The sequence below is a fragment of the Penaeus japonicus genome, unplaced genomic scaffold, assembly GCF_977035675.1.
Source record: "Penaeus japonicus unplaced genomic scaffold, GWHDUDI00000001_assembly GWHDUDI00000016, whole genome shotgun sequence".
Taxonomy (NCBI): Eukaryota; Metazoa; Arthropoda; class Malacostraca; order Decapoda; family Penaeidae; genus Penaeus; species Penaeus japonicus.
In genome coordinates, this window is record NW_028234418.1 from 13,413,168 (window position 1) to 13,430,667 (window position 17,500).

Genomic DNA, 17,500 nt, shown 5'->3' on the forward strand with positions numbered 1-17,500 from the left:
TTTCAGAGAGAAATAGGACCTGATTTGTAGGACATGAAATAAAATAAGTAAATAAATACACGATTTCCTTTTCCTGTTTTCACTTCGAATAGATAGATAAATAAATAAATAGATAAACAAATAACATAACAGATATCAAAATATCAAAAGCAAGATTTTCATTTGAGGGCTTAGAGTTCTTCCTGGATTTCTGATTGTAGTTCTTGGTATAAGGGTCTAAAGAACATACTAAGAATATTTTACATGATACAAAACTCACAACTCAATCTTCATCCTACTGCATAAATGATTTTCATTAAGCAAGGCATCTTAAATTATAATAAGGCCAAGGAAAACTCACTGGCTCTAGAACTAGAATACATTGACAGAGAATGTGATATTGCATTGCAAGGTTAATTAAACATAATCATATTCAATATCAAAGACAAAAAAATAAAAACCAAAATCCTCTGGTCCAATAGTTTGAAATCTAAAGACCCAAGCAACCATTTTCCTACATCAACCTAATTCACAACATAAAAAAGGAGACAAATATTAGAAAATAGCAACCATTTAGTAATAATAGCACTATCAATACAAAATATAATGTAACAATAATATTCATCAAGCAGGCTCTATAGTAGTTAAACTTTTTCAACACTTTAAAATATGCTGTACATGAGAATACAAGCTTTTTCAAACAATTCCGACAATAGTAGCTTGAAACCAAAAAGCGATCATCCTTCCTTGACTTGAAAGGATATCACGGTCAATCTGCAGCAAACGAAAATGCAGTGTTCTGGAGAGAAAATCCAGTAACAAATGTCTCAAATGCCATTGTACATGGGACACAGAGCACAACACAGTTTAACAGCATTTCATATCATAACAGTATCTTTAAATCTGTAAAAATATATACAGTCATTAAAAAACAGAACTCTTTGATGGTTCTGCCAAAAGCACAACTTCCAACTTACATTGTTACAGAATAACATACTACATTACCTACAACATTACAGGAGATGCAAAAGATATTGTTCTCCAAACTTAAAAAAGAAAAAAGAAAATAAAAAAACAAGAGAAAATATTTTATTCTTTTCTCTGTAAAAGGGATAAGGTTTGTAAAGTACTTACAGACAGTAACAATACAAATAATTTTCCATTTTTGCTGGTACTTAGCATAATGATATATAGTATAAAATAAAGATAAAGATTTATATATATATATATATATATATATATATATATATATATATATATATATATATATATATATATATATATATATTTATATACACACATATAATGGTTCTCAGTTCTTTTCCTTTTCTTCAGTTCAAAAATGAGATCAAAGTATTTTATCAGAACAAAACATGTGTCTAGATGCAATATCTCAATCAACTGTTAACAGTATCATCAAAGGGTTCTTTGTTCTTCTCCTATAAATATGAAAGGCAAATAGAGCCAAAAACATCAAGTCACATTCCTAATCAAATAAAGGTTAGGCTGTTAACCAATCATTCAATTCCATTTCCGTCAGACGTAAACTTCTTGAAAATCAGAGTTAAAGGAGGGGACAGGAGAATTATAATTATCAAAGGGTATTAAAGGCATTTCCTAAAGAACAATCTTGATATTAGGTCCCTTTATGGCATGAACATAATATGAATCATTGATAAAATATACAAGGATATAGAAAAAAATATTCATAAGAAATGTGATCTTTTTTATCACTACAATAAGGTCCCAAGTACATTTGGTTAAGAAAAGTTCCATAGACCAACCATGGTAATGAATACCACAAGACTAATCCATCTGTGTGAATGTTAAAACAAAAGCTATACAACAGAGCTACAGAAAAAGAGCCACTGAACAAAAAGAAAATGCAAGATATTTTATCCACATTTCATCTTTGCAAACATTTCTTAATTTTTGAGGTACTAGAGAAAGAGATGCTGACCACAGAAAATTTTACCACACAAGAGGCAGGCCTCATATGCTAAAAGCAAAGAGTCTCAGCTTTTCATTACCAATCAAATGCAAATTAATAAAAAGTTCTGAACTAACCACTGCTAACAATTTCATGAGTAAAAATAATGTTTACAACTACTCAATTTAGTTTTGTTTTGTTTAAGTAATAATTTATTGTGCTCTTATGCCTTTTACCACCAGTGTTATAATCATCAAGTGTTATCATATTATTCAAATTTATTACTCATCTTTTAATGTGAAGGAGCTAATGTACACATTATAACGGTGATGATGACACACTAATTTACTGCTCATTCTATAAAGGAAAAGAAAAAAAAAAAAAAAAAACAGAAAACTCCTCCACACAAGACTTCATTCCCTTAATTATGCTTGATGGTTTATAGGGATTTTAAAATGTTTTATGGTCATAACTACTGACAGTTTAGATTTTGGGCAAGGGAGGGGGGGGGGGGTCAGGTATGATCTGATCTCTAATTGAAACTAACTTGGTGGGGCATAGTTTCAGCTGAAGTCTTGTGATCAAAGCCAGGCCGACTTCAACTTACTTCCGGCGCTGACCCCTGTTGTTATCGGCTTTCCTGTAAAGGATGCAATCTCTCGGGTTAACTCGCTAACACTTCAGGAGGGAACTTTCCGCGCTTTTCCAGGTAGTTTCCTCCTTCTGCAGTTGCTTGCTTCATAGTAAGAAAATAAGAGTAAGAAAAAGAGTACAATTCAAGGTTTACCAAAAGAAGAAAAAGAAAAAAAAAAAGAAAAAAAAAAAGAAAAGAAAAGGAAAAAATCCCCCGAAGATTTTTTTTTATACACAAGATAATATCCAACTAGCAACTCACTGATCATTCCCTTGGTCAGTGTCAGACTCATCGAATTCAGCCTTGGCACGACGCTTCTCAAAGATGAAAATAATGATCCCCAGCACAATCATTTCCACAAGAATCCCAAGGAACGGCCACAGGGCAGCATAAACACCTGCAATAAAAAGATAAATGTTAAATGTCTGTGATTAAGGTGGAAGTGATGCAGACAGCTAACATGTAACATTAAGTACCAAGGGTGTTTAAAATTCTTTTCCATTAATATCAAGAGAAGGGAAGGAGATAATAATTCAGAAAACTAAAGGTGAAAAGTAAAGATTATGAAGTTATGAAGAAAAATAGAGAAATTAAATAGAAAGTATACTTAAGACCAAAGTGTAATAAAACTATTGGGAATTATTGACAGATTCAGATCCTCACTCTGGCAACATTTTGTGCAATTTTAAATAATGGCATCCATGAAGACACATAATTATATACACAAATATTAACTGATGCATTTAAACACACACACACACACACACACACACGCGCACACACACACACACGTGCACACACACGCACGCATGCACACACGCATGCACACACGCATGCACACACACATACACACACGCACACACACACATACACGCGCACGCATGCATGCACACACACAAACACACACACACACAAGCACACACACACACGCACACACACACACACACATACACGCGCACACACACACACACATACACGCGCACACACACGCACATACACGCGCACACACGCATGCATACACACACACACACAACGTTTTACTTTACTTTTTGTTTATCAGTGTAATTGAAGAGAAACCCATCAGTGTAGAAAAAATAATGTCTAGAATGCATGCACATATACACCCAATCACACACACATACAAATATATAAACATATAGCAATAAATATACAAACACACATAATAGCATTCATGATTATACACACTTTTATAGTACAAAACTACAAACACAGAATACAGTCACACCCAGAACAAATACCTCATATCAAGAATCACACACTCACTCACTCACTCACTCACTCACACACACATACACACACACACGCACACACACGCACAAGTGCACACAAACAAACAAACACACACACACACACACACACACACACACACACACACACACACACACACACACACACACATGCGCGCACACACACGCACATGCGCGCACACACACACACACACACACACACACACACACACACACACACACACACACACACACACACACACACACACACACACACACACACACACACACACACACACACACACACACACACACACACACAGAAACGCAAACGCACATGCACACACACGAATGCACTCACAGACAGACAGATAAAAGAGAGAGAGAGTTAAAAGAGAGAGAGAAAAAAGAGAAAGGGAGACAAAAGAGAGAGGGAAACAAGAGAGAGAGGGAGAAAGAAAAAGAAAGAGAGAAAGAGAGAGAGAGAAATGAGAGAAGAGAAAAGAGAGAAATAGAAAAAGAATGTGAGAAATTGAGAGAAATAGAAAGAGAAGGAGAGAGAAAGAGAAAGAGAAGGCCAGAGACAAAGCCAAAGACAAAAAGGGTTACAGACAGACTCACTATACTCCCCTTCAGCTCTTGATCACAAAGATTACACAGACATATTTCTCGTCTTACCTTCCCCTTACTCTACCTCAGATCAATAGCCACTCACACCAGCAGCGACTGACTGATCTCAAACTGAAACAGTTTCTCAGAACTATTTTTTTTCTAAATCACTGAGAGAGAAAGAGAGGGAGAGGGAGAGAGCAAGAGAGAGAGAGAAGGGGGGAGGGGTAATGAGAGCAACAAAGGAGGGTGGGATGGAAGGAGAATTAGGGATGGAGACAGGAGGAGAGGGAGAAAGAGAGAAGAGAGAGACCGAGTCAAGTATATAGAGAGTGTGTGTGAATCTGCAAAAACTCCTATAAAGTGAGGGTAGGATATTGGAAAGGATTAAAAAAAAAAAAAAATTATATATATATATATATATATATATATATATATATATATATATATATATATACATATATATATATATATATATAATTATATATATATATATATATATATATACACATGTACTTGTATTGTTATACATGAATCTGGATGAATTTCATGCATGTTATATACATAACTATAAACTATGTTTTTATCAGTTCATTGTGCCTGTAAGACTTGCTTAAATGTGAATGTGTGCTTGAGATTCTTTATAGCAAATCTGAGGGGACTGTCCTTGGAAATCTAGTTAGGAAGCAAATAAGTTGACAAAACACTCTTGCAGTAAAGAGAAAGGACTCTCCACTACCCAAATACTGAACTCCCAGTTTCTAATAAACAATCCACATATTCCAAAGTACTGCATTCTTATACAAAGGCCAGGGAGTTTTAAAACAATTGTTAAAAGGTATTATCTCATGCATAAAATCTTAATTAATCTGAGTTTTTATGTATAGCATAGTGCTTTATTAGCACTAAAGGAAGGGTAGTGACCACAAAGAAAAATTTGGCTTCTATAAGGACAGATAAGGCTGATTATAAGAGGATAAGGGTTCCAACTATCTTGCATATATCAGCGAGATATAAAAAGAGCTACAAACTTTGTCCGAATATGTATAACATTCTGACTTAAAGAAAAGGCTGGTGTATTTCAATATGGTGTACTAATTTTTGACTGTACTCAACTGAAAACAAGCCTTTTAATGCTCCGATTCATACTTTTACATTACACAGAACCAAAAAATGGTCAAATTAGCTATCATTTCAGATCATAAAAATTGTACTCTGATAAATGAACACATCATTGTACAGCTATGCTTAAAGCTTTCAACTTGCATCAAAATCCTGCTACAGCTTTGTCTAGCAATCTCTTACCTAGGCATCTTTTGTGATGAAGCAAGAATGCTATTCAAGTCCTGTCTTTTAAGAAAGATTACTAATGGAATCAGCTAATTACCATCACTTTCCATTTTTGCCAATGCTACTACGGCCTCTAAGAAAGCAGAGTCTTGTATAAGTTCCCAAGAATGAAATAGATAATATATTGCTCACTGAATCTACTACGTAGGCATACAAAACTAAAACAAGCTGTTTGAAGTAAGCTGAACTTGTTCCTGGAAGTTTTAATGTTGAATATGACAGCATATATTGGAAAGTGTCATCAAGCAATGTTTGACTAAGCACAAAAAAAGGAAGAACATAAACAGACACACAAACATGAAAGAAGATTGTGATGCTCTCCAATAATAATGTTGCAAAAAAATATTCAAAGGAGAGGTAGTACATGCTGCTCGATACATAAAACAATTTTTACCTCCTATGTTTTTATGATGCTTCCTTTTGAGCTATCACAGTATTTTGGGGATTCCTTCAACATACTGATGAACTTCTGTGTTTTTTTTTTAAACCATAACACAAATTTAAGCAAGAATATACTAAGAATACAAACTTACGAAAAAAGGCCATACTAAGGTGGAAGGTGTGACGTTATCAACAGGTTTACTTTTTTTTCTAGCTTAATAATAAGTTGTGATTTCTCAACAAACTATAACTAAAAACTCTACTATTTTCCACTGTCACTACCATTATCATTATTCAAGATACAAGTTTGATAATCCTGTTCTACAGGCTACAGCTATAGAACCTTATTGCCCACCAGATGGCTTTCGTATGAATAAGAAGGGATATAGTTCCTCACCATCCTTGCTTGCAAACACTACTAATGCAAACAGGAAGAAAAATTGATGAGAACAAATGCACCAATCATAACTGCAATAACAGTAATAACAGTAATAATGAAAATAATAACAATAACAACAACAATAACAACAATAATAATAATCATACCAATCATAACACCCACAATAACAATATTAATGCCAAGGATACTAACACTACCTCCTAACACTCAAGATAACAAGCATTTACAATACCATTAAAAATATCTAATCTCTGACGAAACTAATCTTCACAACTATGAATCTATTTCACAGGCAGTTTTCCCTTGCCAAAGTTATACAACTTGCATTTTAAATTCCTAAACACTAGAATAAATCTGTTCTTAATAAACTCTGGAAAAATGCACTTATTCTAGATCCTCTTTTTCATATCATTTGCAACCTGAGAATTGCTTCTCTCCTTTCAACATTGTAGCTATAGTTACTACAGTTACTTCAACCACTGACTATATGATCAGAGAAAGAATCTAACAGTGCCCTCTGTACTTAGATATCACAATGTCTATCTTTAATACATTACTGCATAATGATGAGGTCCATCAACAACATCAGCTACAATAATAACAATAATAACTGAATAAAAATACATAAATCAATAACTCAAAAAAAATGATGATGACAACTATGACAATGATAATTACAATAACCATGACAGCAACAACATTAGCAATAACAGTAACAATAAAGGTAATGACGAAAAAAATATAATCTAGTAATGAAGAGATACCAACAATGGTCATAATGATAAAAACAAAGAAATAAGGTAAAATAACATCTAATAATAACAAAAAGCCCAAAAACTGACCAATGAACAATGTCAAATAGTGCCTAGAAATAAGGTAAAATAACATCTAATAATAACAAAAAGCCCAAAAACTGACCAATGAACAATGTCAAATAGTGCCTAACAACAATGTCTTTTATCAAATTATTCTAACTATACAGACCACAAACTTCTCTACTAGACAAACAAAGTCTATGTGTAACAAAGACCCTTGTCCATCCCTGCCTTGGAATAATTCCCATTGCTGTAAAATTTCTTCTATATTAATCATAATTCTAAAAAAAAAAAAAAAAAAAAAAAAAAAAAAAAAAAAAAAAAAAAAAAAAAAAAAATTGTACTATATCATTATCTTAAGACAAGAAGTTAAAAAGTAGAAAGTAAATGGCATTTGACATACAGTAATCACAGAATAAGACGCTGAAAGAGAAAAATGGGAAAAGGAAAAAACAAATGGATACTCACTCTTGATCCTAACAAATGTTGCGCGTTCATATTTCTTTTCCTTTGAGATGATAGTGCACGAGTAATTTCCCCTGTGTTCTAGCTGTACACTGGACAGTCTCAGTTGGCCATTGGGCATTGCTTTCGCATTTGGGAGGAAATTCAGCAGGGTCTCATTTACAGCATCGGTAATCAGCTGGGCATCTGAAAGGGGTAAGTCATACTTAAAGTCATGCACTCTCAAGTATCAGTAGGCAATCATGTTATCAGATGTGGAAGAGGAATTTTGTTGTATAATTTTCTAGTGGATAAAATTGAGCAGTGATGTTTGCATTTAAAATGGATCAAACTTTTTAACCCATTCACGCCCGGGCAAACCTGGCTCTGAATGGTCAGAATGCCAGGGTTTTCGAACGCATAAGCCTAACGCCTCGGGATTCTCGGGCGCACTAGCCGCACGCCTGAGCTGTCCGCTCGCTCACCCTGTGCGCCGGCCTTGACCAAATATCTCGTCGGCGCTGTCTGACCAATAAATCATGAAACGTGTCAGCATGTCATCCGACACGAATGGGTTAAGTAAGTCATGGCTTGTTTCCTGGAGAAATATGTGATTTTTTTCATTTAACTGAAATTTGCCTTATCTATATTTGTTATTACCCAAGTTACAGCACTTTTGACTCTTTCTTTTCTCACAAGTATTAACCCATTGTGGGTGGGTGTCATGACATACATGACACAGGAGCTTTGGCCTGACAATGGGCATCATGACGTATATGACATTCGCAGATTTTGGATCACTGTGCTATTTTATTGTGCTATGAGTAAGGAGTGAGTGATGATGACTATTGCAGTCATAATTATTATAATTACAGTAATATTAAGTAAACCTAACAACCAAAACCTGGATGGCACCTCTTTCTCCTAGTACTAGCAGGAAAGAGAGCCTTGAATGGCACCCATCCATGATCTCTAGCAAGCACTATCTTTATAGATCGATGGCACATAGCAAGTTTCTGACTGCTTGCTCTAAAGTACCGCCGATGAAGGATGTGCAGGCAGAACAAGAAGAGGAAGGGGATTCAAACCATGCCCAGTGTCTGAAATGTGCTCTTGTACCAAAGGGGATGACTCAGTCATAAGCACAGAATTTCTTTCCTCTTCCCTACCTCTTCATGTTATCTTCATTGTAGGTGGTTATATGTTTCGTATTTGTTCATGACAGCACACAAATACAAAAAACTAAGTTTCTTTTTGTCCGCCCATAAAACGAGCAATATTTCTATGACACTGAGAATAAAGAAAATAATGAGCTGATATGGATCATATGCTACAATTTCAGTAAACTGTAGCATTGATAGAGCCTATTATATAGCACATGTAAGTCTCTAAACACAAAAAAACACACAAAAATGGCTCGTTTTACAATGAGTGACAGAGAGAATAAGGAAAGTCAAAGTATGTTACGTGAAGCAGTCTTGCTCTGAAACAAAACCCATCCTGGAGACTGGGCAAGCGAATCTATCCCCCATCCACAATGGGTTAATATTTTCTGTGTTTCTATTTTTTTTTTTTTTTAATTGAAATGTGTGAAGTACCTTTGCTGATACTGACATATCTTTTAATCCTTGCAATGGCTGATGATAACAACTATTCTGCAAGTTGTAAAATGGCTTTTTGCTTCTTTTATCACAAGAAAGAAAAAAACAAAAATTCCTCTTTACATCTATCATACTTTTTTTGTGTTCAAGACTTGAAACTAATTGGGAACTTTTAAAGTAGTTTTGCATTTTATACCCAAAAAAGTACTTTTCAAGAGAGCATATCAAAGGATTATCCTACTGTGTTTTGAGCAAATATGACCAAAATAGCAGGCCTGTAGTACAGTTAGTTCTGTATATGCGGAAAAGTATAGCTGTCATCAGATCTACATGTTCATGGTCCCTGTGTCCCTTTTCTGGCTTTCCCAACATCTTTCTTTTGTCTGCTACAATAGCTACATTGTTCATGGCGGTTGTTTGAGCACATCAAACAGCTCGTGTAGTCGCCAAGTGATGATACTATCTCTCTACAGATTGAATACTGAATAAACAATAGTGTGTAAATTAATATACAGTATCAAACTGCCAACAGAGCACAAATCTGCTAAATATCAGTGATGTGTCCACAAAGGGGAAAGGGAGGGGGGGGAAGTTGTAATCTGGGGAGAGGGACTAGTGAATACTGGACTTTTGCCTTCATACTTAGCAGCACAGCTAGGGGGAAGGCAGAGACAGTAGATTTTTTTCAATGATTTTATGTGATATTCAACAAGGATGATCACCATACATGAAGAGGTACATATACACATTTTATATCAGCTGAGGCTAATGCTTCAGTAAAATTAATTCAGATAAGTTACTTAACCTGTTAACGATGGGTAACATGTTTTTTCGTCATACATGACGCAGGAGCTTTGGCCTGACAACTGGCATCATGATGTTCAGGGATATTGCATAACTATGTTTTTTTATTGTGCTATGAGTAATGAGTGAGTGATGATGACATTTGCAGTCATAATTATTAAAACTGCTGTAATATTAAACAAAATGGCTTTCACCTAACATCCAAAACCTAGATGGCACCAGTTTCTTCTAGCACCAGCAAGAGAGAGAGCCTTGAATGGCACCTATCTACAGTCTCTAGCAAGCACTATCTTTATAGAGCAATGGCACATAGCAAGTTGCTGACCTCTTGCTCTGCAGTACTGCAGATAAAGTAGGAGCAGGCAGAACGAGAGATGGAAGGTGACTCAAACCATGCCCAATGTTTATAATGTGCCCCTGTGCCAGGAGGGATGCCTTTTCCTGTGGCACTCACAGTCATAAGCACAAGTTTCCTTCCACTTCCCTACCTCTTCATGTTATCTTCATTGTGGATGGTTATATGTTTTGTATTCATTCATGACAGCACACAAATACAAAAAAATAAAGTTGCTTTTTGTCTTCCCCTAAAACAGCAATACTTCTATCACACTGAATATAAAGAAAAAAATGAGCTGATGTGGACCCTGAACTACAATTTTAGTCAACTGCAGCATTGATAGAGCCTGTGATATGACAGATACAAATATCTAACTACAGTAAAAAAAAACACACAAAAAAAAACAGAACACAAAAATGGTTCTAGCTCTACAAGGAGTGACTAAAAGGCAGTGGGAAAAGTCAAGGTATGTTGCTGAAGCTGCCTCGCTCTGAAATAAAACCCATCCTGGAGCCTGGGCAAGCAAATCTATCCTCCATTGGCAATGGGTTAAGTCCATAATGAATCAAGACTAAACATACAACTTTTCTTAGCATATCTGTCTGAAAATAGAAAATAGTACAAAAAAATCCCAGAATGAACCTCAGTGAATAAAAGCTAAGGTTCTCATGAAAACATACCTTTGTACCACTGAATGCCTGGTGGTGGATGACCCTCAACTGGACAATCTAAGACGAGGTCCTCTCCTTCTGTGATAACCCTCGACTTATCCATACTTCTGATTTCCAAAACTGAGAGAGAAAAAATATATATATATCAGAATAATTATGAGACGGCACAATGACTCATACTAAAGACTCAAAGTCTGCAGTAACAAAGCATTCTTTCACACTAAGCAACTTATCAAACCACTTCTCATTTATCATTTAATAGAAACTCACAGATGACATTTATGATTTTATGGAGAGGGTCATCTCCAGGGATGCCCTCGGCTGTCTGGCACTTGTACTCCCCAACGTCATCTCTAGTCGGGTCTGCAATATAGATCGAGGAATTCTCCTGGAAGATTTTGAGCTGATCATTGTTTTCTAGTTCAATGCCGTTCTTGAACCTGGAATAGAAAAAGAAAGATAAGTGCCTAAAGATGAGAGTGACTGCATGTATCTACCACAATACTAATTTGTAATTTGCCCTTTCACTCTCTTCATAAAACTGATCTAACTTTCACTGCTCTTACCATTGTAACTGAAGTGCTGTGCTCTCCAGATTGGTCATATTACAGGAAATCGACAGTGGGAAGCCGAGATATAACATCTTGAGACCATCTCCTCCGGTACTATCAACTATATGGGGAATGAATAGAAAGGTTTTTAAGGTTATTAATAATTTATGGCAGGAACAGCAAACTAAAAATTATGAAATAGTTAATAATACTATGAAATCTTCAAAAACGGTAATAAAATTACACCTTGATTTCTTGTCCTAATTCTGCACACACCTAGTTTAACATCTCCAATTTTCCGTCACAAATAAAATTAAACTGGAGATCCTACTATCACATTCCTTGTCTTTGAAAATGACTCTTGATTTATTCAATGCACTTCATAAATGTGCTTTCACAGATACCATTCTACATGCAGCTACTGACTGGAAGGAGAAAACGACTATACAAAACACAAACTTACAATGGTAATATTGTTTTTGTAGTGTTTCAGTAGTACTACTGCAATATGACATTTATCAACAATAAGTGTAATGATGTGAATGCAATCCCATTCAAAATAATGAAAGAGAATGAGAGTAACACACCCCACAAAATCTGGCAGTAATGCCAAAAGATAAAAGGACCCACATTAAGCTTGTGATACCTGAATTTGCATTCATTTCTTACACTCCTTACATTTTATGCATAATAAACTTGAATGACAAAATACTCTACCATGATGATACAAAAGGGATCTTAAAACCATTTTGTGAATAGTATTTTTTTCAGCCATATTATGACTTATCAGTAACACGAGTCCTTGAAGAACATCATGAAAAAAACACAAATATAATTACTAGGAGTTCAATATACTCTATTCCTGTTTAACCATTGAGTATTTTTCCTTTTTATTTATCATATATATCTTTTTTTCAAATATCAGGCCTGGGCCATCAAAACACAAAAACACACAAACAACTCTTACTCTCACTCTCACTCACACACTCTCACACACACTCACACCCTCTCTCACACGTTCTCACACTTTCTCACACACACACACACACACACACACACACACACACACACACACACACACACACACACACACACACACACACACACACACACACACACACACACACACACACACTCACACACTCACACACTCACACACTCTCACACACACTCACACCCTCTCTCACACGTTCTCACACTTTCTCACACACACACACTTTCTCACTCACACACACACACACACACACACACACACACACACACACACACACACACACACACACACACACACACACACACACACACACACACACACACACACACACACACACACACACACACACACACACACACACACACACACTCTCACACTCACACACACACTCTCAGACACATGCACTAAAAAAAGGTAGCGTCTCTTCATTTTCATAAAAATATATGATACATACACAAAGAATCTAAACAAATACAAGTTATAAGATCATGCACAAGTTTTCAGAACAAACATACTAAATATAATGTCTATACAGCTTCTTTGATATGTATACTCATGAAATATTCAAATTTACAGATGTCTTAACCCACTGACTTCGAGTCGAAATCCTGTAGTGACTAGTGACACTCCTAAGCTGATAAGCCACCTATACCTGATATTATAAAAGGCACAATAGGTCCAGACCGAGGGAACTCTGTCTTTGTGCTATGATGCATCATACAGTGTCATCAGATCCCATGGCATAATGAATTGGGAGTCTTATAATATTCCTTTACTATAAAGTCTTGCTTATTTTTTTACCATTCTTCTTTTCCAGAGCTTTTATTTTATAACGCCTGTCTCCTTTTTTAGCTATCATAGTCATAGGTGGTTTATTCGAATAATATATAAACAGTCTGCTCATACCCTCTTGATGCTGGTCATGGTAATTTTGATGTTTCCACCCAGCATCAACTACACTCTCCTTAAAAATAGGGGGTTCATTCACGATCTTTAACTATTTTTTAACTCCCAGGTGTCGTTTATGTTGAGGATGTTTTCTTATTTTATGGGTGTGTTTTTGAAAGTGTTCTAAACTCAATATGAATCATGTGGCAGGTTGGGAGAATCTGCCTATCATAGTTTAAATAATGTAATAAAATAAGAATAATAGTGCCTCAAAGGCACCTTCAGCCATGTACAAGTATGTCCCCTCAATGAATATCTGGACAAGCATTATTGGACTCTCTTCCCCCATATAAATATTTACTGTAATCACTGCAGAACTTTCCACTATTGACCATAACCTCTACAATAGTTGCTGAAGGTCAATATTAGTTTGAAATCAGGACTTAGGTAGTATGTGTTTTCTCATGATAGCTACTGAAAATTTTGCCATAACTAGGCTATCTACAATCATAATTCTCTCAGCCTCATGGTGGAGCTTTTCAAGTTATCATTTCCAGTTGAAGAGGTGGTTTCAATAATCTAAGCATTCCAAAATCAAAGAACTCATTCATTCCAGTTATGGAGTGTCCAAAATGAGTTTCTGATCTTTTAAGCCTATTGCACAAGGTCTACAAAATTCTGTATGAAAATAGCATCCATAAAATATGGACCAACATTCTATATTTATACCTATTACTGTCAATGTTTTCTGTGACACTGATCAATAGACAAAAGATAATTACATATTTTCTGTCAAAGACCAGATTAACCCATTGCGTACAGGTGTCATGACATACATGACGGCACCAATTAGGCTTAAAAGATGAGTGTCAATGCGTAAATGACACAACATCGAGATCTGTTCACAGTTGAAGGATGCACACAGTCACGAAGTATTATCGCTGTAATGACGTTCTGGGTTTCAAAATCAGCCTAAACCTGGAATTCATGATGGATTTATGAAAAAATATTGTTCAGGCTAGTCTGTGCTACCCAGACAGCAGAGAGAACACTTTCTATATCCCTCTAATTTTTAGCTGGTGCTGCTTGTGTCGTAGACCACCCATCCTGATGACCAGTTAGGTCGTTAGGCACCCAGTCCGCAATGGGTTAAAAAGTATCAAGATTCTCTAATAATTCTAAGGAGTGATCATAATTTACCTTCTTAGCAGCAACTGATTAACAGGAACAATATCAAACAAAAATGAACACCACCATAAAGATATAATGCACACTTATACTTCTAATCACATGAAGAAATATATTCATAAAATTTACACAATAAGAGATTACCAAATGTATAAATATGAGAGACAAAACATAAATAAATAACAAACTAACAAATGTTTTAATATTTTGTCATGTGCAGGCCCAAAACTATGATTCTTACAAAGAAACAAGCAATAGTGTCTTAGTATAATATACTCCAATCATCCAAGGTGAATTACTTGTGTCCTATGCTATTCCTCCTTACTATCAGGACTGATCAGTGAGGTCCTGTGATGATGCAAGATCAGCATGTAAAACTTGCATCAAAATATGATAAGTATTAAAAATATCTTACAAATGCAGTTGCAATGATTACACCCTGCAAAGATAATGGCATTTTACAAAGAAAAAACAACATATTCCCAAAATATGGATGGAATAAATCTGCCATTATTTTGTAATAGTCAACATAGTTAGAACAGGTCCCATGCACGTCACACCATACACTACTTACCCACACATCATAGGCCAGCATATGGTACATAGCAGGCAGAACACCTTACCCTATGACAACCCTCACCCTCTTCTTGGTTTTCCTTGGTGCAATTTCCCTTAATAGCCAATAATTCTGAATGACTGAGGTGTAAAAAAATAAAAAAAAATGCTGAGCATATCTAATGTACTCGGTAGCATGCCAGACATATTTAAAAAAATTATTTCTAATACATGTGATTTGATTTTTGAAAAAATCTAAAACAAGAATTCTTTACTACATTAAAGTAAAAGACAACATACATTTACCCGTCTTTTTCTTTTATTAGATAGAGCACAAGTAAAGCAAGTCAGTGAATTAGAATAACTTCTGGGTTACTTTATGCTGCTTATCAGAAACCAAACTGATTTCACAACTTGGTATCACTTTAGATGTTTACACATTGTCTCGTTATTTGTATCCAACTTTAATTATATTCTATAAAAAAGTAAGAAGTACTTTTGCCATAGTTCACATGGTTAAAATGGCAAAAGTCCATTATTTTTGAAAGAGAGAATAAACTAAAGACTGTATTTAGAGAGGTTTAAGGTGAAGTATTCATTCTTAAGACACAATATTTAGACTAATTTGATGCTAATACTTGATTTATACTAAAATCAATACACAAGACATTATCACAAACAAACATAGTCCTTTAGCTACACTGAACGTAGCTTCTCTTCGTATCACAAAGAAGAGCGTGTTGGCAAGTAGTAATTTATCAATAAACACTGTTCATGTCGCAATTTTGATCATTTGTGTTAGGAGAACAGAAACTAACACATGGACACCTTCATAAATTATATGTAAGGTGTTTAGTCTAGAAAGAAAAAACAAAACATGTCGCATCTATAAAGCCAACTAATTGACTTAATATTGATTCCTAATTAATATAAAGTAAATTCTTGAAAGGGTGGATTTGTCTTTGCTTTAACTCTCAACAGCAATAACATCTACAATCTTAGCAAGTCTATTTGTATCCTCTCTGTGTAAAAGGCTGAATAATGAACTCCTGCCATAGTACATAATAACTGTTTTGGTATGTAGGTGCTTCATTTGATGTTATTTGCAAGGCAGTTAAGAATAATTCTTTAAACCAAAAGCTTGAATAAAACTATTCACATTTTCAAAGGCAGCGGCATATAAAAACTGTGCATTCAGTATATGATGAGAAACCTTTAAATCAGTTAAAAATATATCAAGCAGAGACCAAACATTTTCAGTTGATGATTCTGCAATTCTAGAAAAGCTGTTATATACACCAAACATGGAACCAATTATAGCCTGTTTGTTTATATTTGAGATCAATAGTGTTAAAAAGAAAAAGAAAAAAAAACAACAACAACACTGCAATGCAACCATGAACAGCAAAATAAAACCAGAGAAAAAAATCTGTTCACACCAAAATTAAGTATTTTTCAGTATCTTAGAAAGCAGCCCACCAAATATACCAAAACAGCCACAAATTGATAATTTATTAGACTCTTTTGATGCTATTGGAGATTTTTACTGGAAATGTTAAAAAATACAGAAATTCATTATCAAGCAAACTTTAATCTATTTTGAGTTCTTTTGAAAACCAATCATGTCTTGAAACTCCAAACACTATGAGAAATTCTGACATGAACAGTTAAAAAAAAATAAAACTGTCATAAAATATCACACAGCAAAACCACAAAACATAAACCGTAAAATGGAACGCAAATATCATCAAGAACAGAGGAAAAGGTTATAAAGCTTGTTGAAGGACAAGGAAAGGTAAAGATATAGAAAACCGAATAACAAACAGAGGATAAAACTTGGGCTATCAAGAAAACCAAACCAACACTGGCAGGATGAAATGACACTCAGGGAAAATCAGAAAGCTCGTTGAAAGAGACAAAGGCATTGGCATAGATGATTTCAAGATATGTTAGTGAAAAATAATAAAAAAAAAGTTGGTATGTCCTTAAAAGTCCAGAAGGTAAGAGACTAGAATTACAAATAAATATCGGGCAATCATTTACACCAGTTGGTCTAATTCCTCCTGTGTAAAGGCAGGGATCAAAAGTGACGAAAGATATATTTTTCCAATGTCAATAGACT

At 35.0% G+C, this 17,500-nt stretch overlaps 1 protein-coding gene across 4 annotated transcripts in view; it reads right to left on the minus strand.

The window, feature by feature from the left end:
* Positions 1–1,688: 1,688 nt before the first annotated feature.
* Positions 1,689–17,500, minus strand: part of LOC122256400 (neuroplastin) — a 40,557-nt gene continuing 24,745 nt past the window's right edge. For all 4 annotated transcript variants that reach the window (XM_086545144.1, XM_086545145.1, XM_086545146.1 and 1 more), the window contains 6 exons: positions 11,769–11,874; positions 11,473–11,642; positions 11,212–11,322; positions 7,814–7,996; positions 2,805–2,940; positions 1,689–2,549 (listed from right to left, as the gene is read on the minus strand). In XM_086545144.1, the coding sequence (XP_086401270.1) occupies positions 2,513–2,549; positions 2,805–2,940; positions 7,814–7,996; positions 11,212–11,322; positions 11,473–11,642; positions 11,769–11,874 (743 nt within the window). In that variant the 3' untranslated portion in view covers positions 1,689–2,512. The remainder of the gene's footprint in view (positions 2,550–2,804; positions 2,941–7,813; positions 7,997–11,211; positions 11,323–11,472; positions 11,643–11,768; positions 11,875–17,500) is intronic.